Source organism: Neopsephotus bourkii, unplaced genomic scaffold (genome assembly GCF_033783945.1).
Source record: "Neopsephotus bourkii isolate Nb327-2 ecotype Australia unplaced genomic scaffold, CSIRO-AGI_Nbou_v1 NB_1493, whole genome shotgun sequence".
NCBI lineage: Eukaryota > Metazoa > Chordata > Aves > Psittaciformes > Psittacidae > Neopsephotus > Neopsephotus bourkii.
The window spans coordinates 4307466-4333373 of record NW_026901969.1 but is presented as its reverse complement, the minus strand read 5'-3'; the positions used below and the strand labels follow the sequence as shown (position 1 = coordinate 4333373).

Here is a 25908-nt window from a genome sequence, read left to right as displayed (position 1 = left end):
TGCCTGCAGATAAGCCAGAGCTGTACAGTGGTTATTAATCTTGGTGTTACTAGTTGGAAACTGGCTCTAGAATTTCTTTGGGCCTTATCACCTATTTTCAAAATGCAGTTTTACTTGGACAGAACATGTGGAAATGTACTGAAGAATGAGCTCTCCTCATCCTTGCCGCAGTAAAAGCCTGACAGTCCCCTGACTATCTCCCTTGGGGATCTCCTACCCTGCCCACAGCCCAACACCCCATTTCTGCCCCCTGGGGCCGTCAGCCCCTGCCTCAGGGACACCACAGCAGGGCCAGTCTCCAGCTCCCCACAGCCCTGCCCTGCCATGTGTGTCTCTGAGCCAGGCCCACATCTTGGCCTGTCCCAAAGGAGATGCCTGACACCCAGTGCCCCCCCACCCAACCGGCTGCCCTACTCCTGGCTGGGGCTGGGATTGGCCCTGTGGCCAGGCCCTGCCCTGACAGACCCCTGAGCCCCAGATAACTGCTGGCCCAGGCAGGGTACTGTCAGCGGGCTTTAGGGAAGACCAATGGATCCTCTCACCTACGACATATGGTTTTGCTGTGCAGTTTGCTGCTGCTGCTGCTGCTGCTGCTGAATGAGCAGTTGCTGCTGCTGTCGGCGCCGGGCTGTTCTCAGTTTTTCGAAGCGAGCCTCCATCTCCTCCAGCACCTTGGGTGTGTAGCGTACCACCAGTTTGACGCTGTCCTTGGCCGCCTTCAGCAGCTCCACTGCCTTCTCATGGTGTTCTCCTTCCACGCTCTGAAAGCAGAGAGAACAGATTTAATAACAAAAATGCTGCTTTGATCTAGGGCTCTGTCCTCTTTTCATACGGAAAGGCTGCTGGGGTTTTAGGAAGCTTTTTTTCCATTTTTCAAGGGATCGTTAAGGGAAGTGTTAAGTAAGATTTATGCATGCTGGGAATGTGTTCATTTCCATGTTTTAAACAACCCATATCTATTTTATGTTGCATTACAAGCCTAATACCTGACCTGTATGAAAAGCAGGGGAAATAATCAACAACCTTTAAGTAAACAAGAATAATCTTTAAGAACACAAACAAACAGTTTGCAACGCACTAAAAGAAAATCCTACCTAAATGTTGGTAAGAAATGAAGAAATTGCAAGTTTGAAATGGCAATTCCTTTCTTATGCCTTGTCCCTGTTGGGATCCTGCAGAGAGCTACATGTGATTCAGCAGCTGCTGAAAGGAGTATGCACACCATGCTCCCAGGAGCAACCCGCATCTTAGACCACTAATGGTGTTGCTCACACGTTTACCATTGATGTGACACAGATTCTCTATTGGAAGTAAACTAGTCTTTATTTGGCTAGTTGTAAGCAATCAAATGCTAACAACTGAAACACTCCAAGTTATTGATGAGGAAATATATATTTTCCATCCCTTTCTGGAAAATGTTTTATAGTAAGATGATATCTTCTGTGAAATCAAAAGTATTCCCAAAGGGGCTCAAGCTCTGATTTCTATGTAACACTGTTTAAACCAGTAAATTTCCGAAAGGGGGAGGTGACTCAGCTGTGAAAAGAGTATTTAATTTCTACCATTAAGCGGACTGACTGGGGTGCTTTTCAAGCATGTGAATTATTCCACACTTTAAGAGAAAGGAGGAAATTTTCTAGCGGTGGATGACTGCCTACATGTGTTGTAGGATACATTCCAATAAACAAAATTGTCTCTGCATACCAAAAAAACCTCAACAAACCAACAAACAGCCTGCACAACTGAGATCTTCACATGGATTTTAGGCCATTTAAAAACAAGTGATTTTCTTCCCACATGAAAGAAACCGAACTTTTATGACATGCTGTGTTTTAAAACTCTTATGTATACCATGCTATTTAAAATTAAATTATTCTCATAGGCTTCCAAAGAAAAGCAGCAGCATTAAAAATATCTGAAGCTCAATTCATGCAGAAAGAATAACTGAGCATTGTTATAGCAATCATAGTAAGAAAATTCTTTCTGTTTTCACTTCTCTTATTTGACTGAGTAGCACTGTGCAAGAACACTGAGTAAGAATTACTTCTGTGGTGGTGCACAATGAGCCTGAAATAATGACTTAAAAGCTTCAAAAAGCATATACAATACACTTCTACATAAATAATATAAATAACACAATCCAAGCTTATAAGCTTTCTATTTGTCTTCCTTCTCTTAAATAGCATTCAATATATGAACACAGAATAATTTCATGTCTGGGTCAAGTAATTGGACTCAAGAGTTTTTACAGAAATGTTAAGATGCTTTGAAAATATTAATTCAATTTACAGAAATAATGAATGCCATTTCAGGTGCTGAAATGATTACTAGAAACAGAAAAAAATTTAGAAGTAAATATGCATTTGATTGTTGAAATAAATGACTTCACATTTTTGAACTGTGTGTTCAAAGAAATCCTCCTGTAGGTCTCCTGTTCAAAGATCGTCAAGATTAATCTGTGATGACCAAGTTCATTAGAACTTGTAACTGGGATAAATCTGCTGAACAAGCACTCCTACCCAAAAGTAATTTAGAGAAGGAAAGAGTTTCCTTACAAATATTTGAAAAAGAGGAAAATGTTGTTGTGTAAGAAGCAGTGATTGTATCTAATGCTCCAAAGAAAGCTAAAATAAAAGGTTATAGATGAACAGGATATTTTAAAAATTGTTTTAATGAAAAAGTCACAGACACAAATCAAAACCTCTTTCTCACATTCCCTACCTACCTAACTGCTCAATGGCAGAGGAGATCATAAGTAACACATCCTGTAACCAGCCATCTTTCAAAATTCATTGCTTTGTGACTGGCTTTTGGAAACACAGTTCTCATCTTAAGAGGAACTGTATACAATCTGGCATTGTTTTATATTTTATTTTTTGCTTGTTAATTGTGGTCAGTATGACAAATGGCATGGACATTCAGAGGAAATGACAGTGTATTCATTGTTGTCATGATCAGTTTTGCTGTGCAACAGTATGAACTTAGAACAGGCTATGAACAAAAGTTGTAAGCTACATGAAATAGCTAAAATACTCCTTTGCTTTCTAAGAGTTGAATAATAATAAGCAATTGTGATTGTATCTGTTCTGTAGGGGACCAAGAAGGTGGTGTCCTTCAATATTTCATACAATTCAGTAAGCTGCACTTAATTCATGATTTCCTGTTTTCTTTTCCACTTGCCTCTAGCCCTGTTCTTCTAGTTTACAGCCAGTATTTTCTAATTAGAAATTAATGGTTTGACTTTGTGCTATCCAGGTCAATGGAAAAACCCCACTGACCTGAATAGTAATGATACAGAATTAAGCCTATTGCCCTACTGCTCACAGAAAGGAAAACAAAAAAGGCAAACTAGAAGACAGTGCTGGTTAAATACGAATCCTACTCTCCAAACACACCAAACTCAGGTCTAAAGTACTACAGTTTTCAGCTGCTATTAATATGATTGCTATACCTGATCTTAGTATCTTCACTGATGCTTGCACTCATATTTCCAAGGCATTCCAAATGCTCCACCTGCATAGCAGTAGCTGCACAACTGAAATAGCAGAGCCTCTTGGAGTAGGGAAAAGAGCTTACGTCAGTGAAGGAAGTTGTTTTGCTGTTTGAATTCTTCTGCCTCTCCGAGCCTTTGATTCTGTGCTGGTGAAGGACTCCTGCTGATATCAGCCATGCCTATACAAGGGATTTTGCTCGTTGGGAACATTGTGAGGCTGATACGTTACTTTAGAATTGTCCACCAAACATGGGATTTAAGAATTTGTTTTGGAATGTATACCTTTCATACGTAATTTTAGATCACACATGTTTATATATACTTACACCTTTATTTCCATTATTTCATTGGCAGATTGCATCAAAAAAAAGGACGCAAAATACTGCAGAGACATGAACAGCTGAAAGAACTGCAGATATGGTGTGGGGAAACACCAACCGTTATTGTGTTCGGGCTCACAGACTTGTCGTAAATATAAAAGAAAATAATCCTACACTCTTACAGACAAAAAAGAGAATCAGACTGTTAACCGCAAAGCTGAGAGACTAAGGAGAATATTTCTATCATGTATCTGTAAACAAATGTTTGGGTGACAAATTAGCTGTTATAAACCTATTTGGCATCCCTTTCTATATCTGACTCACACCAGGTATCTGACAACTGCAGTCTTTGCCAGATATGAAAAGCCACCAGCAAGTGCCTTTGCTGAGCCATCTGCAAGCTTACTGCTTTCAATTTCCTTTACTTTCAGGGGGTGCGGGGCAAAAGTATGTAACAAAATCCCCATTTCCCATAATGAGAAAACACTTTTTTAACAACCAGTGAAACAACTCAAGGAACAGTCATCCCAGTCATGCTGAATCTGAATTCTGAATCTGGATTCTGAACATACAGCACTAGTTTTATGTTGATAATTATAAAGTTGGATAACCACCAACTGCTGAGCACAAACAAGTTACAGATATTTCATTTTCCACTTCTGAGCCGTCTGTTGTATTGTACATGCTGTATATTATTTGCTTTTCTGCAGCTAAATTAAGAGAAGCACAGAGTGAACTAGTCCCAGTGAATATTGTTAAAATTAGACCTTTCTCCTCATGTCTCAAGCTGTCTGCAAACACATTACCACTTCCTTAATTTTTGCCTTTTTACAGATTATATTGTATGGGCTTAATTCAGCCCAAGATTGGTTTATGAACAGTTGCTCATAGGCATTATTTCAAGCATGCAACTGTAAGTTAAGCTTCAGATTTTGTTGTTTAGACTCTGAACACAAAAATATTTCTGTTGCATCTCTAATTCAACTTTCTTGTGCACCTACAAGCAATTGGGAATTTTATACTGTGGGTTTTTTTGCTACATTAGCTTAATATGTATTCTAGAGCACTTCATGAAGTTATTTGAACAGAGTATCATGAAACAGATATTCTCTTCAAACAGCACAACAGAGTCAGATTCAATGTATCTTGACACCTGAAGGTTCACCACTTTCCTCCCTAGTGCTTTGCTAGATGCTGTTGACAGTAAAATGATTTTTCAAGAATCATCCATCAGTTAGTGAATATAAACTCTTTTGCTCTGCCTTTTTATTCACCTATTGAAAGAAGTGCTGAACAATAACAAAATCATTTGATCTACCTTCAATCAGTGAAGTTCAGGCAATTTACTTTATTAAATGTTCAATTGATTTCTTTTTCCCTGAGACTAAATAATCTTTTCAGTGGCTTTTCTTTTTTGTTTTGTATCTTCTCTTTCTCATTGTGTACTAGGTAAAGCAAGCTTTCAGACCTATTATTTCCCTTTTGAGAATATGATGGTTGATAAAAGAAGTGGCAAAAAGCCCGAAGTGCTGCACTGATATTGTATTTAAAGAGGAAAGGAATAGCTGTTGTTGAGAGAAACAGATGACAACACGAAAGCATGCAGAAAGCAGTATTTCCTCCATTCCTTATGGGCTTGCATCAAAGAAGTTTAAGTTGTAAAGTCTCGCATTTTTGACTGGATTCAGGAATTGGTCTTACGTGCCTTTGGTGCATTTAAATACAAAGTTTAGAAGGAGGTTTTGCAAGAAAAACAATTATGTTTTCATTAAGGGAAATGTAGGGTTATACGAATGAGTATTCTTACCTTTTTAGTACTTCACATTCCCTTGTAAAAGGGAACTAAAAACAAAATGAAAGGCATAATTTGACCCATATCATGTAGTCAGAGCCTTATTTTCCTCTCTATTCCAACAGTCCTCTTATTTTTACCACCATATTGACATTTACAGTGAAAGTACTGCAAAAAGACCCCTGAAGTACTGACTTACACAAAAAAAAACTATGCAAAAAATGTACCTTTTTAATAAGAATACATGCTACCTGTATGTGTACATTTGTACAGCTGAATTTTTCTGGCATAAGTACCATAGCAGGATGAATGTCACTAAAAAGAAATCTGGAACATACTTTCCACTGCAAATCAGCACCACATGGGCTTACCAAATTTCTTCTGATTGTGCGTTCAAAGGCTGTGAAGGTCACAAGATTGCGTAAGTGCTACTGAGGTATTACTGTGCTTGGAAAGGCCTGTATGCCTCAGAGGCTACTGCAAGCACGACAGTTTGCTATTACACTTTTAATGCAAAAGGAATTTTCAAAATTATCAATTAAGAAAGACATCGCTTCCTTGGAAATTAAGCATGTGGTGTGGATTTGAAATGAAGCTCTTCAAGCACCCTCCACTACAACAGAAACTACAGTGGGCACAAAGTTGTCGACGCAGTTTTGCTTAACTGCACCACAAATGCACACTGAAGATCTCTCACAGAGCTAATTCTTGTTTCAAGTGGCTGCATTTTAAATCATAGTATTAGATCAGCTGTGAAAAATGAAAATCCAGATGAAAATGAAAACTATCAAATTTCCACATACCACTCCATTAACTGAAAGCAGCTGGTCCCCACGTTTGAGCCCTCCATGCCTTTCTGCCACTCCGCCAGGAATGATGCGAGAAATGTAAATAGGTGAATTTTGTTCCTTCCCTCCCATGACATTAAAGCCCAGGCCTTCATCAGTCTTTGGCAGCTCGACCACTCGTGGATGTGAATGGCCTTCGCTTGCGGCAAAAGCAGCAACTGTTGCCTAGAAGAAAAAAACAAGTGATTTGACTATGTAGGGAGAACACTGCTAACAAACAACTCTATTGTTCATTTGCAGGAAGAATTAATTCCTGTGAAAACATTTCAGTATCTTACTCTGGCTTTTTCTGATTCTCTGAAAGCATTTTAAAAATCTTAAATTCCATGCCAATGCTTTTGAAATAAAGGAGTAAGCAGAGGAGTAGAGAGTTTAGGTGACTTGTCAAAGATAACGCAGAAAGTTAGCAGCAGAGCCACAGGTAGGCACTGGGAAGCGTGACTGTGTGATGGTGAACATTTATAATCACGAGTGCCTTTCTTATTTGCCTTTTCACAGGGAAAAAAGTTATTATTGTGGGATAACATAATGTGATCTCTACTGTGTTCCTAGTTGAAATAAAGTGCATGAACTGCATTGTTAACTCTCTTCTCTGCTTTTAGAGGTATGGAATTATTTATTTTATTCTTTGGGCACAGAAAAAAGTCTTAAAAGGATATTCTTATTTTGAAAAGTTTAATTTATAATCTTTATGAAATCTTGCAAACAAACTAATTCCTGAAACAGGAATATGGGGTTTTATAAAATAATTGCATCAAAAAATTTGTTGACAAATTAAATATTAAGACAAGGGATTTACAAATCAATTAGAAAAAACCTGGATTGTTAGTCTTACTTTAGAAAAAAGAAAAAATAAAGAGCAACAAACTGTAAAGCTGGAATCCAGAAAAATACTACATCTTATACTTTATTTTTCACTACAAGTATTTTCCTACTTATGGATCTTAGTAAATCATGAAATAAACAAAATGAAAATCTTTTATCCTTTTCAACATGTGTTTGTACTCCAAACTGCTCAAACAGTTCTGCATTACGCTGATGGTTTTTGAGCATCCTGATAATGGTTATGCTTAATAGAAGCTGGTGGATGATGTGACATAATGGATCATTGTCAGTTATATGTTTTTGCACATGCAGACCTTGTCATCATGCATACATTTTATGTCAGACATGAATGCACTACGAGAATGCAATGCAGACAGCCCAGAAATAACCAGGAAATATTGCGATATTGAAACATTGCTCTGAAAACCTGCTGTTCTATATGAGTAAGAAATGAGAATGGCAAACACTAATTGGATTTCTCTGTGTTGTTTATTACACAACATAGCAAACATTTCTATGTTTACCTGCAGTGTAGAAAAATCAGGATTTCACATACATATTTCTCTATATAGAACCACAGACCTTACATATTCACATTCACCATTAACTTTCAATTAGAAGAAGGTTAAAATCAGAACAGCCTACAGAAAAGAATATTCTATTTAGTAAGGAAAATATAGTACAATTTAGTGTATGTTAGGTTACCTGCTGGCTATTGTGCAGCTTGCTTCTCTAAAGCACTCTAGAAATAATTTCGTAACACACTCCTAACCTTCATCTTCTGATACAGCTTTAAATTAAAATCTCTTAACATAAATACATAACGCTAAAATCTTAGTTCCATTAGGATTTCAGGGAGTTTTGTTACTAACTTCACAGGAGTAGGCCCATAAAAAATATGTCTAAAGCAGATTCATGGCTTTTGTGGGTTTACCTGTCTTGCAGAGAATCTGCTACAAGACCCTATAAGATGGTGTGAAGTACAAAACGATGATGGGAAAACCAAAACTACAGTGGATCTCCCTGTTTGGAAGCATCTCTCTTTGAGCACATTATGGAAATAACAGAGCCTATTTCATGCGGGCACATAAAATGGGTTCTTTCATGGTTGTGTGAATTCCCTTAGAAAATTATCATTTTAGTAGTAGTAGTAATGTCATGGTCTAAGGATATGAGAAAGGTGAGTCCACACGGACAAAGAGCCAATATATTTTATTAAATCAGGTAATGCATCAGAAAAAATGGGCTTGCTTTTGGCTGTGGAGTCTCTTGATCAGGCTATTTTTTGTCAGTGTTCAGCCTTTCCACTTGGTCAATACCTACTTGTTCCCATCAGTTAAAAGTGGGATTTTGACTGTTTAGTTTCTATCTCCCAAATCACGATGTCCTCTCTGGATGAGATGCATGGGAAAATAGACCATTAAAATATTGGTTGTTGCAGGCAGGCTTCTGCAGAACGAACCAGTAGATTTGCTTTTGGAAAGCAACTTTTCAAAAAGCATCAAATTTCATAAAATCATTCTCTTTTCTTAAGCTACAGAAGCAGCATAAAGGTTGAAATTTGCCATTATGATTGTTACCTGGGAAGTAGCACTGGTTCTAGACTCTGGGCTGCCACTGATGTCTAAATTTTCTTACAGTGTACACACGAATACCTGAAACACACACGCGCACAGTCAATTACTAGGTCACTTTGGTAACACATATTTCAACAGTTGCACGTATCCTACCTTTGCAGTAGCCCTGGCTCGGAATTCGGGGCAGCCATTAACAGTTATGGTTTCATGCATGTATTGATACACCTAAAATGTTCATGAAAATAAAATTAAATTAATTATAGAAGCAAAACAAGGACTTTATGTTAACCCAGACAGGACAGTTCCTTTCCCTCGTAAGACTATGGTTCATACAATTGCATAGCCAAGCGTCTGCTAAAATTGTGCATGCTTGGGTTTACAGTGAATATCAATCTGTGTTTCTCATAACACTTTGCAAACTTAACTGTACATCTTCCAACATGATTCCCTTCCCACTTCTAGCAAGTCATTTCCCAAAACCAGGACAGCCAGGCTCTGTATCATCAAAACTTAGTGTCTCTAGGCAACTGATTTGAATACAAATGATCTGAACTGATTTGAGTGGTATCTTCATCTCCAACAATGGCTTCTTTGTTCTTCAAACTTTCCTATGAATTAAAGATTTCGGAGACTGATGTTAAAAAAAAAAAAAAAAGAAGAAAAGAAACAGTAGGTGGCTCAGCATACAGCTGCTTAAGAATGGGAGCGAAAATTAAATTAAATTTTGGAGATAGGTCACAGTACTGGTTTCCACCAACCATAGCGAGGAAAGGCAACAAGGGCTAGCAGTCTGATAGGTCAGACAGGTACAAGGGGTAAGATAATCCTTTAGAAAGGAATTGTACATTCACATAAATGGCATAAAATCAACACTGCCAATATGTACTACTTTGTCTATTGTTGTGGTTTTGTGGGGTTTTTTTTTCCTTGTATACACTCTTGGCTCACTTTCTCTGGTCCTCAATTCTCCCTTTTAAACATCTTCAGTATAGAGAAAGGAAAAGACTCTCTCATGCCGTCTTTGTTCTCTAGATTTATCACACTCTTAGATGAAAAAATATCAAAAAATGCCTTAACACTAGCCAGTTATTTTGAAAGCAAACTCAAAATATAAAACTATTTATATAGAACATATGATTTTTTTTTCCTGAGAGACAAAAGGTGAATGCAAACAAACAAAACATTTTATTTAATTTCCTTATAAAGCCACCAAACCTAACGAAATGTTTTTATACACTGCTGATTTACTTTGGGCTTTTTCTTGACCAGCTTCATTGGGAATTTTATCTTTTCATGTGCCTTATGACTCAGGCTGCATTCCTCAGAGAGAACCTCTGCTGATAAAGTGTGTTAGCTTTTACAGCCATCTCTTCCTTAGGATCCTTTTGAAGTACAGATTCAATCATACTTTCAAAAATATATTTACCTTTCATTGACTTGGTGATAATTTAGCAGAAATGCCAAAACTCCCCTCTTTGGTATGTAAATGTTACTTTGGCAGAAAAGGTGTCAGACCCTGTACTTAACTGACCTATAAACAGTGGCTTGTCCTATTGATATGCAAAACCTCCCTATTCCCCTGTCCTGATGACTTGCTTGTTATGCAGTATCATAATAATATATCTCCAAACATGATGTATTGTTATGTATTATAAAACTTAAACACTGATGAACATATTGCTACAAACATCTAAACTGAATTAAGACGTGGCTAATTTCTGATCTCAGTGGACAAACATAATGGTAGTCAAACACTCTTACAGAGCAAAAAATTTGGGATGACTGATTCCAAAACCATTTTTGAGGACTATCATACACAAGGGAAAGGCAAAAAAGGAAAGGACACAACAAATGCAATCCATTTTAGAGATCAGAAATACACTAAACGCTTTCAAACTACAGCAAAATGACTGTCTTGACTATTGGCAGCATGTAAGTATTCTAGGACTTAATTCAGAAAACCTTGGGACAGTAAGAAAACTGGGACAAAGGGGACACGCTGAAAAGTATCCTGTTTTCTTCATTTGAAATTAAATCTTGCTTCCATTGGTAAAATTGACATTGACCCCAGTGGAGGCCACAATTTTGCCCTTAATTTTAAAAATATGGAAAAAGAAAGCTCTTTTATAGCCTCTAAAGCATCTCTTGTTTGTTCTTTGTACTGGATGATGGCATCATAACAATGGGCTGAGTCTACAGACTCAGCATTATCCTGAACAGATCAGTTCAACATTTATTGCATTATGTCGCAGGACATATTCCTGTATAAGAACAACTACTACGTTGTATGAGAATACTGTGTAATTGCAGTAATGAATCATTAAACACTTGTTACTTCAAAACCCATAATGTATTGAACGACTGATAATTTACTGTATTTTCCTGATATCTGCAGGTTCCTCTTCATCTTAAAGCATGAAAGCTGACTGTACGCATTGGTTTTGCTTGCACAGCTAGAAATCCTGTGGTTTGTTATAATGCCTAAAAGCATATATTTGACTATTGCTCTATTATGACATTAAATTGCTTTGAAGCCAGCCCACAATATGTCAGATATAGGAAGAGGTACTAAAAAGTTCTTTAAAATATTGATTACTAAGGTAGAGTGTCATGAAGATAAGCCAATAATGACAAGTTCACGTGATTACTTGATAGGTTTGATGTCATACAACTCCATATTGTCTGCATCCTACCAGTATCTAGCTGGTAGGCTTCATAATATCCAGTATCCTGATAACTGATGTGCATCCTGATGAAAGAACAAAATCACTAGCGTGTGATTAAACCAGTATGTTAAAAAAGAATAAACTGACTCAAAAATTCTGAAAAATACAACCAATAATGTCATATAATCCTTGGGTTAATTTGTAAATTCTCAATGCTAACAGATTGAAAATGGTGTTCTGCAAAGAGTTATCAGTGATCCCAAGATCTATAGCTCAGTTCTTAGGAAAAGAAGTCTTGCATGCCAAATCTCCTTCTCTATAAGAGACAGATGTGACCAGTCTCGAATATGTGTTCAAGGCAGTTGTACATTTAATTCTCCTATCTGAATGTTACCTAATGTTTAATGCAACTTGAGTTTAAGAAGGATAAAACATACACCTGCATAACTTATTATTAAGCCAGTTAAGCAACCAAATACAGATTGACAGTACCTGTTCCACCAAGCCCCTTAAACTCTTTGTAGGGTTCAGATCTAATCATTGCTCATTCTAGCAATGCACAAAACCCCACTAATCCTTGTTTGCCTGTAGCCACACTAACCCCTTTATCTATGCTGTTCTCAGCACCACCTTAGCCGTGATTTGTGCACAACGAATCCATTCTGCCGCCTCTTCTATGTACACAGAACAGACAAACTGAAAATCTCTTTGTTCTCAAACTAAATTCGGTGGCATTTAAATCCTTTCAGAGTGGATACAGCTTCTTGTTCAATCCACTGCATGTGACAAATAACTGAAATGGTTTTATAAAATCCTTCCTTTCAGTGCTTACTGTTGTCTGTACATTTGATTACAGACAACATGTTTACATTTTTAACACATAGCGATTCTCCTGGACCTAACAATGCCACCCGTCAGCTGTCCTTGTAAGCGCTTCTGGAGATTTCTTTATTTGGACTAAATATCACTCGGTACAAAAAAAAGACAAAGATGCAGAATTTAATGATAAGTACTTGAAATATCCCTTAGAATATTTACTAAAGAAATCTTTTAAAACAGTGGTCTTTGTTGACTATGACAGATGAATCATTTCAAAAGACATCATTGTGTAATATAAATATGCTGAGGAAAGACAATTAACATGTCACATGATAACAGTCTGGTTGCAGCTGGAAGGGACCTCTGGACGTCATCTTGTTCAACATCCCTGCTCAAGCAGGGCCACCTACAGCCAGTTGCTCATGATGGTATCTGTATGGTTACTATATGTTACTAGTTTTAAAAGGAGCTGTATATCTATTTTCATATGTACAGCTATTTCGTTTTAGAATGTCTAAAAGACTTCATGGGTGTTTAGTAGTAGTATTTGCTGATAGACTCCATACACAGTGTGACGGTCTAATCCTAGGGAAAAGAGTTTCCACAATTCATTAATTATAGAGATTAAATTACAGGTGAAATGTCAATGTTTCAAGATGCAAAGATGCAGCTGGAAGGTGAATGGTAATGTTTCAGATAATTTCAGTGATTTCTACTAAGATTGTTGGTGCCTGTTCACTGAACATTCATTCAGTAAAAGCATGCTGCAGACGGGTTTGTTCACACAGCTCTCATTTGCACTGTGGAGCTAGACGGATTAAGCTTTGTTTCCTCCTCCTTCCTGTGGTTCAGAGAATACAATGCTCCCATCAAGAAATACTCCTGAAAGCAGGAATACAGATCTCAGACTTTTTCAGCTTTGGCAGGTAGTCTTCTCAGACACTGTAATCTCAAGTTATTCTCCCAAAGTACTCAAAAACTATGGAAAAAGTGAGGGAGGAAAATTACAAATAGAAAATCTGAACTTGGAAATTATTCCTCCTTGTAGTGTGGCAGCTCTTGCTGACACAGAGAAATGTACCTTTTATTACTTTTCCTAGCAGGAGCTGTAGTGAGTCAGATGCAGTGGGTATTACTGTGATGAGGATGGTCCTCATCTCTATGCATTCAGCTGGGATGCAAAGCAGCTGGTTTAGCATTACTGAAGCATGGGAAGGGGGCTGCCATACAGGTACTTGAGGAGCTAGCTTTTTAACAAAAATTAATCCATATGGGCTCATAACAATGCAGCAAGTACTGGGCTGGCCTATTTAAGTCAACATGAAGCTTTAGGAGGAGGGCCAGAAATAACAGTGCACTTAGCAGCCTGTTTTATAAAGGTGGCTACAACCAGAATTCTGTTTACAACCTGAATGATGCAGCATCTCTTCTGCTGAATTCTCGAAGCTGTGTTAAAAATGACAACTTAATGAAAGACAGGACAAGGGGTAACGGGTTAAAACTTAAACAGGGGAACTTTAGATTGGATATAAGAAAGAAATTCTTTACTGTTAGGGTGGTGAGGCACTGGAATGGGTTGCCAAGGGAAGCTGTGAATGCTCCACCCCTGATGGTGTTCAAGGCCAGGTTGGATAGAGCCTTGGATGACATGGTTTAGTTTGAGGTGTCCCTGCCCATGGCAGGGGGGTTGGAACCTGATGATCTTAAGGTCCCTTCCAACCCTAACTATTGTATGATTCTATGATTCTGTTCCGTTAGCTTTGTAAGAGGTATTCAATGCTCCATCCCCTGATGAAATAGTATGTAAGTCACAACCTAAGCGCCAAAGATAAGCAGGTTAAAGGGTGCAATGAAGGAGCAAGTTGCAAAGAGATTGATAAATGATGTTTAACACATACATTGGCATCATCTGGGTTTAGTTTCTTTAGTTCGTCTGTCATGTTTTTATTTGCTTCAACATAGAATTGTATATCCATATTTGGAAGAAGTCTTTCAAGGAAGGGAAGACAGAAGCCTGACAGTCAGTACAGAGGGGAAAGCTAGCCTGAGAATAACCAGTACAAAGAAGACATAATTGGTTTTACTGCATTTATGTAGTCATGTCAGTGGAATATGCAAGTGTGCATCCTTGCAGAGCTGAGGCTAAGCTTCAGAGAATTGTTATTTACTTACACCTCAGTATGATGCTTCTGCCATCAACTATGCTGAATCCCTGTCTTCCTAATTGCCCTCATATGTTAAAAAGGATTAAGTTAATACTGCTCCCTTCGAAGATATCAAGTGGAAAGTAATATTTCAATTGGTCTTTTATCACAGAGAGAAGAGCTCATGTCTGTGTGCATGTTTTCATTATCTGTGCGCATTATTCAGCATAGGTGCTGGCCTCTCTCCTCCCCTCTTCCCAGCACAAACAGGTTGAGTCTTTTTTTGCCCTCTACTTGGTTGTCATCATTTTTACCTCTTCACATACCATTTGGCATTTTTCCTTCCCCACAACTTCTTGCATGTATTTTCCATTCTTACAATATATTTTTGTCTGTGGAAGGAAATGCATTGGTACATGTGCCTGGACAGACACCCCCAGAGCTGTACTTCAACACCCGGTTCAGATCATACTTCTACCACATCAGTGGACAAGGATGTTTTACACGCTGCAAAGACCAGGAAGGACTCTGGTCACTCTTAACCTCTTGTACAGCATAAACCATGGATTCTCATCCGGTTATTTGTGTACTATTCATAAGTTTTGCTTGAACTAGAGTCTTTAGGAAGGTCTGTGAATTTCAAGCCTCCAGCTTGCTTCGGAAACTGATCAACTGGTTAACAGCATTTCCATTAAAAATGGATTATTTCTCAGATAAACGTGTCCAATTTCAAATTATAACTGTTGGATGTAACTAGGTCTTTTTAATCTCTTTTGGTAATCTTTCCTTCTTCTGCACTGGAAGTATTTGTAAGTCTTTATCTCATATTGGATATCTATGCCTGTTATGATAGGTTTATCAAGATTTGAAACAATATTTGCTTTTCTAAAAAATAACCCACAAACCAATATAATTGACTATTTAAGATGACACCTGAACAGATGAGGACACAACAGAAGCAAAACAAGTCAAACAACCAAAAGTGTATGTAAGCAGTGTGGAGGTATGCAGCTTATCAAACCACCCTTCCTCTTTCATAATGACTTTTTGCCTCTTACTTAAGGTCAAAACCAATGTAACAGAGCGCTTCCATTCAGCCATAAACCTGCGGCAGCTCAATGAAAATGAAAAGCTGTAGTGATGGTATTTTTAGTTCTGCGTCTTTTGCATATCAAGTGGAATTTCTGGTTTTGTGCCTGTGTTCTGCTTTTCTGAATTATCACATGTGATAAGCATGCTCAGAAAAGCACAGCTATATCATGAAAGCAAGTATTCTCTGCCAGAGTTACAACCTCTAGCTAAGATGCTGTACCAAACATTGTCATAAACCATAGTCCGGAAAGCAGTAGTTTCATGGGGAAGCTGAAAGCCAGACCATTTTCTTTGTATGATGAGAAAATGAACATGAGCTGGCTTCAGTGTGCGCTTGCAGCCCAGAAAGCCAACCGTATCCTGGGCTGCATCAAAAGAAGTGTGACCAGCAGGTCAAAGGAGGTGATCCTGTCCCTCTACTCTGCTCTCATGAGACCTCACTTGGAGTACTGTGAACAGTTCTGGTGTCCTCAACATAAAAAGGACATGGAACTGTTGGAACAAGTCCAGAGGAGGGCCACGAGAATGATCAGGGGACTGGAGCACCTCCCGTATGAAGATAGGCTGAGAAAGTTGGGGCTGTTCAGCCTGGAGAAGAGAAGGCTGCGTGGAGACCTCATAGCAGCCTTCCAGTATCTGAAGGGGGCCTATAGGGATGCTGGGGAGGGACTCTTCATTAGGGACTGTAGTGATAGGACAAGGGATAATGGGCTAAAACTTAAACAGGGAAAGTTTAGACTGGATATAAGGAAGAAGTTTTTTACTGTAAGGATGATGAGACACTGGAATGGCTTGCCCAAGGAGGTTGTGAATGCTCCATCCCTGGCAGTGTTCAAGGCCAGGTTGGACAGAGCCTTGGGTGACATGGTTTAGTGTGAGGTGTCCCTCTCTCGATGGCAGGGGGCTTGGAGCTAGATGATCTTAAGGTCCTTTCCAACCCTAACTATTCTATGATTCTATGATTCTGTCTATCAACTTGAACAAAACCCCCCCAACATTGTGTTTGCATTGTGTTAATAGCTACTTTTATCTTTGGTAGTAACTTAAAAAAAAATAGGGAAGGGACTATTTTGGATGACCAAAGCGAAAGAGAATTTGAGAAAACTGTCTTCCTAAATCGCAGTCCCTGTGAGGGACATCTACAACATCAGAAAAACACTGGCTGTGGAAGAACACTGTGTTCATGTATACACACCACAACTTGAAGGTTACAATAAATTTAATAATTACTCTTAAATATTATTCTTCATTATTCTTCTTCTCATATAAGATTGAGGAATTGAATCATAAAGGCCTGTTTTGCTACAGGCCTACACCTCATATTTGATTAACCTCAACAGAAGCAGAATTAGGTTATCTCACATCCATGTTCACAGTGTATACTAAACATCACCTTCATTTTGTCCCTGAGAGCAAGTTGAGGTCTTTTTTGTCAGTGTCAAAAGGACAAGTCAATGGATGCCTATGAGTACAGCGAAGGTTGAAGTGGTTGAAAAGTACTTTTGAGAGGAAGGCATGTGATATATTATAGAGCTTACTGACGGTACCAAAAAGTCTGTATTACAGAAGCTATTTCCTGCAGCTACTGAATTTGGACACCTCACAGAAAAGGCTTCTTTGTGACAACCAGTCTGTATTAATGAGCTATTTTTACCTGACAGAATGTGGTCATTCAAGGTTCCTGGCATTCTGAATATTTCTACATGGTAAGTTTTTACTAGCCTGTGAGCAGTTATATGTTTGAATTTGGAAAAATGGGGTATCTGTTTTCAAAACCTAACATCTGCATCATTTTCACAACTGTCATAACAATCCCTTTCCATGAAGTAACACTGAATGGATGTTGCCACATGCAACAGGGAAGCTAACTCATTGAAAAGCTCAAACATGTAAATGAAACTCATTTAAAAACCCGAGGAGATGAGACAGTTTAAATTTCAGAACATGTTGTAAATAATACAAGAATGATTCGTGTCAAGAACTTAGGAATCATTGTTACCAATGCACCTCTGACCAGTGTACCATGTATAATAAATGTTGCTATCAATGTAATGATGGGAAAGAAGAAGAAACAAGGGAATAGACTAGCCCCCTCTTTAATAATTTTGACTGCTAAAATAATAAGGGTGCTTTATGGCTTTGTTTTACTGCTTGAGTGCTTTAAGGAAGGGGTTGGGTAAAAGTTTCTCAACCGGAGACAAGACCCCAGCAACCAAGGAAGGACAACAGAAAGGAGCCACATCGACGTACAGGAGAAGACAGGACTGGCTGAGACCCAGGACCACAAAATATAGAAGACTGAACCCCAAAGACCCTGGTGTGCATCGCTGGCAGAGCAGAGACTCCCTGGTGCACCCAGCGCTGCTTGCTTATTGCCTCTCAGTATTAATCAATTGTAATAAAATAATTGAATCAGATCATGGCTAAGATGAATTTTTATAACAATGTGGAAGAAATATTATGAATGTAAAAGACAACATTTTCAAAGAGGCTATTTTATTTAAAACTTTCCTTCTTTGGGAGCAAACTAGGTCAGTTTTACCAAAGTGAAAAAAACTTATTTGAATCTTGGATGCATAATTAAGCTATCCCTAGGCAGTAGGAAAAAAAACAGCATAAGCCTGAAATACCGTTAAAAATAAATTAAGCTTAATCACCGTAAGGGTATAACATTTTAATTTAGGGTGGAACACTTCATGAAGGCTCCCGTTAAATTACCAAAATATTACTTGCTCTGGCATTTTTTTTTCATTTTTTTGTGTGGAAAAGGGTGGTGCACACTCTGCTCTGACAGTATCTCTGCTGCTGTCTGAAAGCTGACCCAAGATTTGATCCCTGACTTCTAGACATACGAGGCTCTGCCTGTCCAAGAAACAACCCAACAGGGGTTATAGGCTGGGGCCAGAATCTCTTTCCTCCCTTCTGCACAAGCAGAAGAACAGAGCAGATGCACTGGGAAATGCATGCTGTCACATCTCTGCATGTATTGGATGAGTCAGTTGAAACAGTCCTGGTGTTGCTGTTAGGACATACAAAACCTCGGTCTGCCCCCTCTTCTTCCCTCCAATGTCTGGAAACTTTACTCTTGCACTGTAAAGTCAATAGGAAGTTGTTTGGCACCCTTTTAAGAATAATAAAAACCGGACTTCTAGTTGCAAATAAAACTACCTATATGAGTAGCAATAAAAATATGATTAGGTCATTTAGTTTATTTAATGTTCCTTACACTGCTCTAAGTCAATGGCAAATGTCTTTGAAGATAACATTACAGATGTCTCAGAAAGTGTATTCTTTGCAATTACTAAACCTTAGCAAAATACTGTCCCCTAAAAGTCTCTTGGACAAAATATCACTCAGTACAAAGGTGCAGAATTTAATTGTGAGTATTTCAAAGTTCCTTAGGATATTTACTAAAGAAGCAATATCTGGTATCAAAAGAAATAGCAGCATGTGTGATTGGTTAATTCCCATAAAACCACTTGGAATTCATAGCCTATTATTTAAAACTGTCTTAGACCTCACTGCCTGTTACTTTTGAGTTCAAAAATATACCAAGCACGAATAAACACTAATTTCTTCCACTTTTCAGTAAGTCTGTATAAGATGTTGGGGCTGCCCTACGCAACAGCCACATTCTAAACTTTTTAGCAGGTTTGGCTAAAACTTGCCAAAATCAGCGCCTGGATGAAGCATGAGATAACCTGAGGCCATCATGCAAGTTCATCTCAAGTGTGCCTATTGAGCTAGAAGGCATGGAGACGGAAGGAAACTGCTGATGTTTCTTGTTTTAAATACCAACAAAAAATGTAGCTAAAATGAAGTTTTAAGACAGTTTTACAATTTCTTTTCTTTTCTACAGAGACAATTAAAAAAATGAGATTAAGCAGCATTTCTCAGGAGTCTCATTAGTGACATCAGTTAAGTGGAAACAGGCAAGCAGGGGGATACTGAGGCTTCATCAAGACAGAAACAGTGGTGCAGTGGCTTCCAACAACCTGTCAGCATAAATATTCCTGCGTAGTTCACCTTGCTGCTGATTTGTCTCTCAAGGAAGAAGCAGACTTGAGATGAACTGCAGCAAAGGCTCTCTTATTTATTCTTAAGAGCTTTCTGTAATCAAATATGATACTGCAACAATAAACTAAAATGATAATGTGAGTAAAACAAAAGTGATATAAAGATGCACCACCCATGTTCTGCTGGAGTCACCTCCTGCAGCACTTGCAACTGCAGCCATTTGCAGAACTAGGAACTTCACCTGAAACACACATCAGTTTTAGTAAATACGGTACTGCTAGCCAAACAATAATACGAACAAGATGTGTAATCGCTTTGATCCCATACATTGCAGGACTCTTGCAGCACTAAAATAACTTATCTTTTGTGAAAGTCACAACTATGCAAGCAGAGCACAAATTTGAGTAGGTGTACAGCCATCAACCAACTCTGAAAATTGATCTTTAATCAAAACCAATGGGGAAAACACTGATTAAAGACCAGTGATACAGTCTCACCCTGGATTCTGGGGTACTATATGTGTGAAATCAATGTATTTAGCTATAGGCAGCTAAAAAAAAGTGGCAAGAGCAGCTGTTTTAAATCTCCTGCAGTGAAGTCATGGAAGTCGTAGTAATTGCACAGAGACTTAATAATGACTCCTCTCAGATACTGCCTGGGCGGCTTGGTAAGTTCATATAATTGCCATTAATGAAGGCCATCTGCTGAGTGACAAGGTAATCATTCCAAAAGTTCTTATTCATGCCATCCAGGGCTTGCAAGCAACAGAATAATGCTTCAGTCACTTACAGTAAAGTGGTAAATGAAACTTCATTGTTTTTCAAACTCTGTGTAATTCCTAGTTACATTCACTCTAAAAATGTATTTTAACACAGTAGTGTAATTTTATATTAAACAAATCTATTTCCTGTGTTTACTGCTAACTTAAGCTTTTCTGATGAGCTTTCTCAATGTCTAATGCAGCATAGTGGCAAGTCAAAAAGCAGGCAGCCCATCTTTAGAAATTTTTTTTTCTGTCCTAATCTACACACATTACAAATCCTTCTGTCAGCTCATCATTATACAGTACTTGTAACCAAGAGAGGGAAAGCAAACTCTGTAAAACATGAAAACATTACTATTTTGCCATACCATTATCTTTGAATGAAGCTAAGTAATGCCCTTTATGAACAGTGATGGAGGTACTCATTTAGTGAAAATTTTTACCATTATTTTATGTGGTTTTTCACTGCTGGGACAATACTAATGGAAAAGGGATTGAAAAACACAGCAAAAGATTCTTGCAAATGCTACACAGACCCAGTATTCAGGTAAACTGGAGTGGTTCAGCTGACATTATAATCCACCCCAGTATATAAAAAATGATAAAATGCTGAAACTTTAAAATTAGCTTCCAGGAATGCAAATTTTAATGAAAAGGTACTAAGCATGTGAAAAGCTGAATGAATCTGGTCAATTTGCACAATTCTGTATTCGCTACTGCATGAGCACTACTGCTAAATTAACAATGAAGTAATTCTGAATAAACTACCTGGAATACCAGAACAAGGGATAACAAACTATCAGATTAGCCTAAGAAGAACATTGCTTCCCAGCCAGTCTAATGAGGCACCATGCCAATATAACCATACTTGCTTTTATGACCCGAGTTACAAATCTGAGCCGATGAAGCTTGCTCATTTTACTCTTATGAGATGTCCTACTGCCCTTTTGTTTACTAACTGCCTTATCAGTAAGTCCAACATACCACTTTTGCTTAATCGTGACCAACACCTCCATTTTTCATGGGTAAATTTGACAGTAGGGCACTTTAGATGTCAGGCTTCCCACTGAGTCTTAATCACAGTTCTGCACTGTGAATTATAGCAGTAAGTCTTCTCAATACATATATATTTTTTCTCCAAAGTTGCATCTTATCTTATACTTTAAAAACTTCAAAAGTGGGCCTCACCCTGTGGAGATGGAAGACTAAACAAAATTGTGTTTCTCCTCCTGTAACAAATATTCATCTCCCAGTGAAAAGAGTAATTCAGAGCAAGATCTGAACTCTGAGGCTGCCTGTAGTGCCAACCAAGAGAATTTGGACTGTTGAACCTCTATTTTTACAGATAATGGGACTCATAAGGCAAAAAACAATGGAACTATGCTCTCAGAGGCTAGGTCTGGGAGGTGGAGGAACAGCATTATACTGAAAACTGAACAAACAAATCTTGAGATTCTCGAAACACCACGAAACAAGGACTTGAAATGAAGCCTACATTAAAATACTAAATGAGTAATGCTAATAATGGAATTAATGAGAAGTTTTGCCTGAGTCCAGCTAATGCCCAGATTGTTATATTTAGTACAGCCCTTTAAAAGCATGCCACTGTACCAGGATAGCTGAAGTGAATAGATAAGGATTCCATCCAGTCTCGTACTGTCACACAGTGTATCACAGTAAAGTAATGAGCACAGTACCACCAGACTCAGCTTTCACCAGCCAGCAGCCTTCTGGTTCCCTAATATTTGCACAGACATACATCAGGGTCAATAATGAAAAGCACAGATAGGTGGCTTGAGGAAACGACCAGATAATAACACATTACATATGAGCAGCACTGGGATTCCAGGTGTTAAGACTGCTATGGCATGAAAATGAAAATTATTGATTAAAGGAAATAATTCTAATATACCACCTAGGCTTGTTGAATTACCCTACATAGCATATAATGAAGCTATGTTTTGAATATTATATAACATAATCAAATATATCTCCAATGTAAATGGGGTCATCCAGACCTCATCAGAAATGGGTCAGTGTTCTGCCACTGCCTGTAAGTCACACTGCCTGTAAGCTACTGCCTGTAAGTTAAATGTCCAGGATGCCCTGTCCACAAGATAATTTTATAGTATGTTTAAAAGTTTTAAACTACTGAAGCAGAAATGGAATATATTTTTAATGACAACATGCTGTTTCACAAACTAATTTCATACAGAACACATGGCAGCAGAAAATTTTATGTTGACTGCTCCTCCTTTTACGAAAACATTGTCACTGACCTAGTCCTTGTAAAGTGATCTTCCGTGATGACTTAGTATTTTGCTGGAAGTCATAAGATAACAGAATGAAATAATGGTCATTTTTGTGTGTCTGATCATCACACCACATTATAAGGAATTCCTGATCTGATTACTTTTGGTTTTGATAAATGCCTTGCTATAAGTATTTACCAGTCAGATTTTCTTTTAAATAATATTCACGAAGAAAAACACAAGATTTAATTTTGAAATGGAAAATGGAGTAGTGAAAGAAGGCTGGGAGGAAAGCATGATACACCTGAATTTTACATATTTAACATACAAAAAACAGAAAATTAAGAATCAACCTGAAAGAAAACTTCTGTTCATCAGGAGATGAATGGGTTTATCAAGCTGTACCATTACTCTCCTGGTGTTTCAAGTACCAATTACCAGATGTTAACAGTAAATGAAATTCCCATAATCTGACAAGGCATGCCACATTTTCTTGTTGATGACTCACTGTGTTTTGCTCAGCTGTTTATTCTGTCTTTTGCACCTACAGCTCTTTAAGGTTTCTTGCCAGAGCAGAAGTTCACCTTATCTTACAAGTTCTCATAACATCCTTTTCATTGATATACAGCAATTAAAGTAACTTTATCAGTCCAGGTTTCCTATTTTTGTGTTGCATGTGAATTGCCCTTCTCAGTCATGCAATTAGGCATTCACTTTCACAGCCTTATCCTTCATCTCTTCCAGTAAAACCCCTGGGAATCAGAAGACTATACCATAGTAACAGCTTTCAATAAACAACAAAACACATAGAAGAGTAAAGGACTTAATGCTATAATGGACAGGATTCAGGCTTCTTTAGCCAAGTGACAAGGCTGTAGAAAGCTAATTAATTTTCATGTAGCCAGGGAGCTTACAACAGGTAATTTTAAAACACAATTAAATCTTTTTCTCAAAACTCAATTTTAATGTGACAAGACTTTGGTTAATTTGTTTTCTGGTCTAGGGATCTTCAGGTGAAAAGGAAGTACTGAGGGCATTACATACTTCAATTATTTCCCTTATTTTCAGAGCTAATACATATTCTTGCCTAGTGCCAGACAGAATATTTCAGTTGGTGGTACTTATATTTAGCTAAGTGAGAACCATTAATCACCATTTCCTGACAGTATCCTAAAAAAATGCCAAAGTACTTCTATTTAAATTTCATTCACTCAGTCACTTTAAAAAGATTTTATTTCTATATGATCTCAGTGTGGGGATTTGAACTGATGGGTGATTTACGAAATAAGTTCCCACAAATACAGTTCATTACAGCAATTTAATAGATTCCTACACATTAGACCAAAATATATGTAATCTAGTAATGTATGTCATACTTCGAAAGGCTAATTGATCATAAAAGCAACCTCCTGTTTATGTAGCTAAAGAACACCTGTTTGTAGAAAGGACAAGTCACGTTCAATCGATACTGTGTAGATTGTATTTTATCTTTGATCCTTTCCATTAAAATTAATTTCTCTGGGACATATTTTAATAAACTCACTGGATAGTTAATTGTCCATAATTTCTTAAATTGAAAAAAAACCTGGCTATTTTCCAAAGCTCCTCCATTACAGATTTTATAGGACTACAGGTGTCAGCCTTAACCTCTTTTGCTAGATTTTTGATGAAAGTAAGTGAGGCTCAGATATTGCAGGATACAGTGACCACAACACAGTGCAGATCTGAATCTCTGCATACAGATAATAGGCAGCCTCTTCCAGAATTTGCATACTAATACAAAGCCTGCCACTGCTCCTCATCCCAGTTCAATTACTCCTCTCTACTGCTCACACCTGGTCTGCTTCACTGCACTCCAGCAAGGCACTTGCATTCCGAACAACACCCACTTTTCTCATGACTTCCTACTGACTGTTGTGCCTTCTCTTGTAAGGTCAACAACTTTTCTCCTCCAGTCTATGTAGGTGCTAACAGAGGGAATTAAAAGCTACTTGCCACACTCTCATGTTTTGCACTTCCAAGAGAAGATAAACAATGGCATCTGCAGGGAGATTTCTGTCTAGCCTCAGGTATCGAAAGCTGAAATATGCTCAAAAAAAACCTTGTGCTGTTCAATAAAGTAGCTATCAGTGTTTCATAAACTCCACTGTACATTGGAGAAGTGCAAGAAGGGCATCCCTGTTTAATGGCAGGACCCAACTCAGATATCCTCCAAGCCCTGGCTGCAGCGTTTGGACAGGTCTAAGAATGTAATGTGCCCAAAATATCCCATGCTTTTCTTATTATTTTTTTAAAGAAATGGAAGAAATTATTTTCTGCAATTTTCTAACAACTCTTCAACCAGTGGAAAAAAAGTGTTACAGTCTAATTATTTGTCAAGTGCTTAATGTGAGTAACTGAAAGGGGAGCCACATGTTGGACAACCCTAAGTACTAGCAATGTACATATATATGTCAATTCTCCTTCCTAAATGAAAAGTTTTGTTAATGAGCTTTCATATTTGAACATTTCTTCTAATAAAAGACTAACATATATAGTCATGAATGGCAGTAACTATTTTTTTGGGTGTAGAAGTTTTCTTCTCTGATAGTAACATTCTAGATAGGTTAGATTATATATACACAATGTATTGAATATTTTAAAAGAAATAAATATTTTTGTTTATGAAGTTGGTAGAACTGATCTAACTGCTCATTCATCATTACATTATTCTTGTGTACCAACTAGCTCCAGGCTTCTGGAAGTGACTATTATTTGGCTGTGAGAATCTAACAGTAATTAGTCTGTCATGTGTAGGTTGTCTTTACACAACACTCTATGAGGACCTTTTATACCACTGAGATGATTTTGACAAAATCTATTTTCAGTTCACTGAACTGAGAGTGCATTTGTCTAAGTCATTTTCCTATTTCCTAGGCTCTGCATCTGCTTCAACAAGCTTTGTGTTTGCTACTGCTAAGACTATATTCCAGAGATGAAGATTTCACTGAGGACGCTGCAAAGATTAATAGTTGCTTTTAACAATTTGAGGGTTCTGCTATCTGAAATAAAACCCAAACACAACACAACCCCACAACTTTTCAATACTCGGTGGTCAATTAAGGAAGCATTTAGCTGGTTAAATGAATGGACTAGTCAGAATATCCGCTTTTCAGGGTACATAGTGTCATTATTTACTGTCATGGAACACTATTCCCTTTAAAAATCTTTGAAAACTGCCATTTAATGAAGTGGAAGCCCCTCTCTTTCTCACATTGAAGAATATATTCCATAAACCAAAGAGTCTGTTGCATTTTGCTT

At 37.8% G+C, this 25908-nt stretch overlaps 1 protein-coding gene across 2 annotated transcripts in view; it reads right to left on the bottom strand.

The window, feature by feature from the left end:
• Window positions 1–25908, bottom strand: part of LIN7A (lin-7 homolog A, crumbs cell polarity complex component) — a 51491-nt gene that overhangs the window by 2518 nt on the left and 23065 nt on the right. Inside the window, exons 3-5 of one of the 2 annotated variants that reach the window (XM_061369358.1) lie at window positions 9009–9080; window positions 6409–6618; window positions 547–761 (exon numbers count right to left, since the gene is read on the bottom strand). In XM_061369358.1, coding sequence (XP_061225342.1) covers window positions 547–761; window positions 6409–6618; window positions 9009–9080 — 497 coding nt within the window. Of the gene's footprint in view, window positions 1–542; window positions 762–6408; window positions 6619–9008; window positions 9081–25908 lie in introns of both variants that reach the window. The other variant, XM_061369357.1, reaches the window with a different exon arrangement.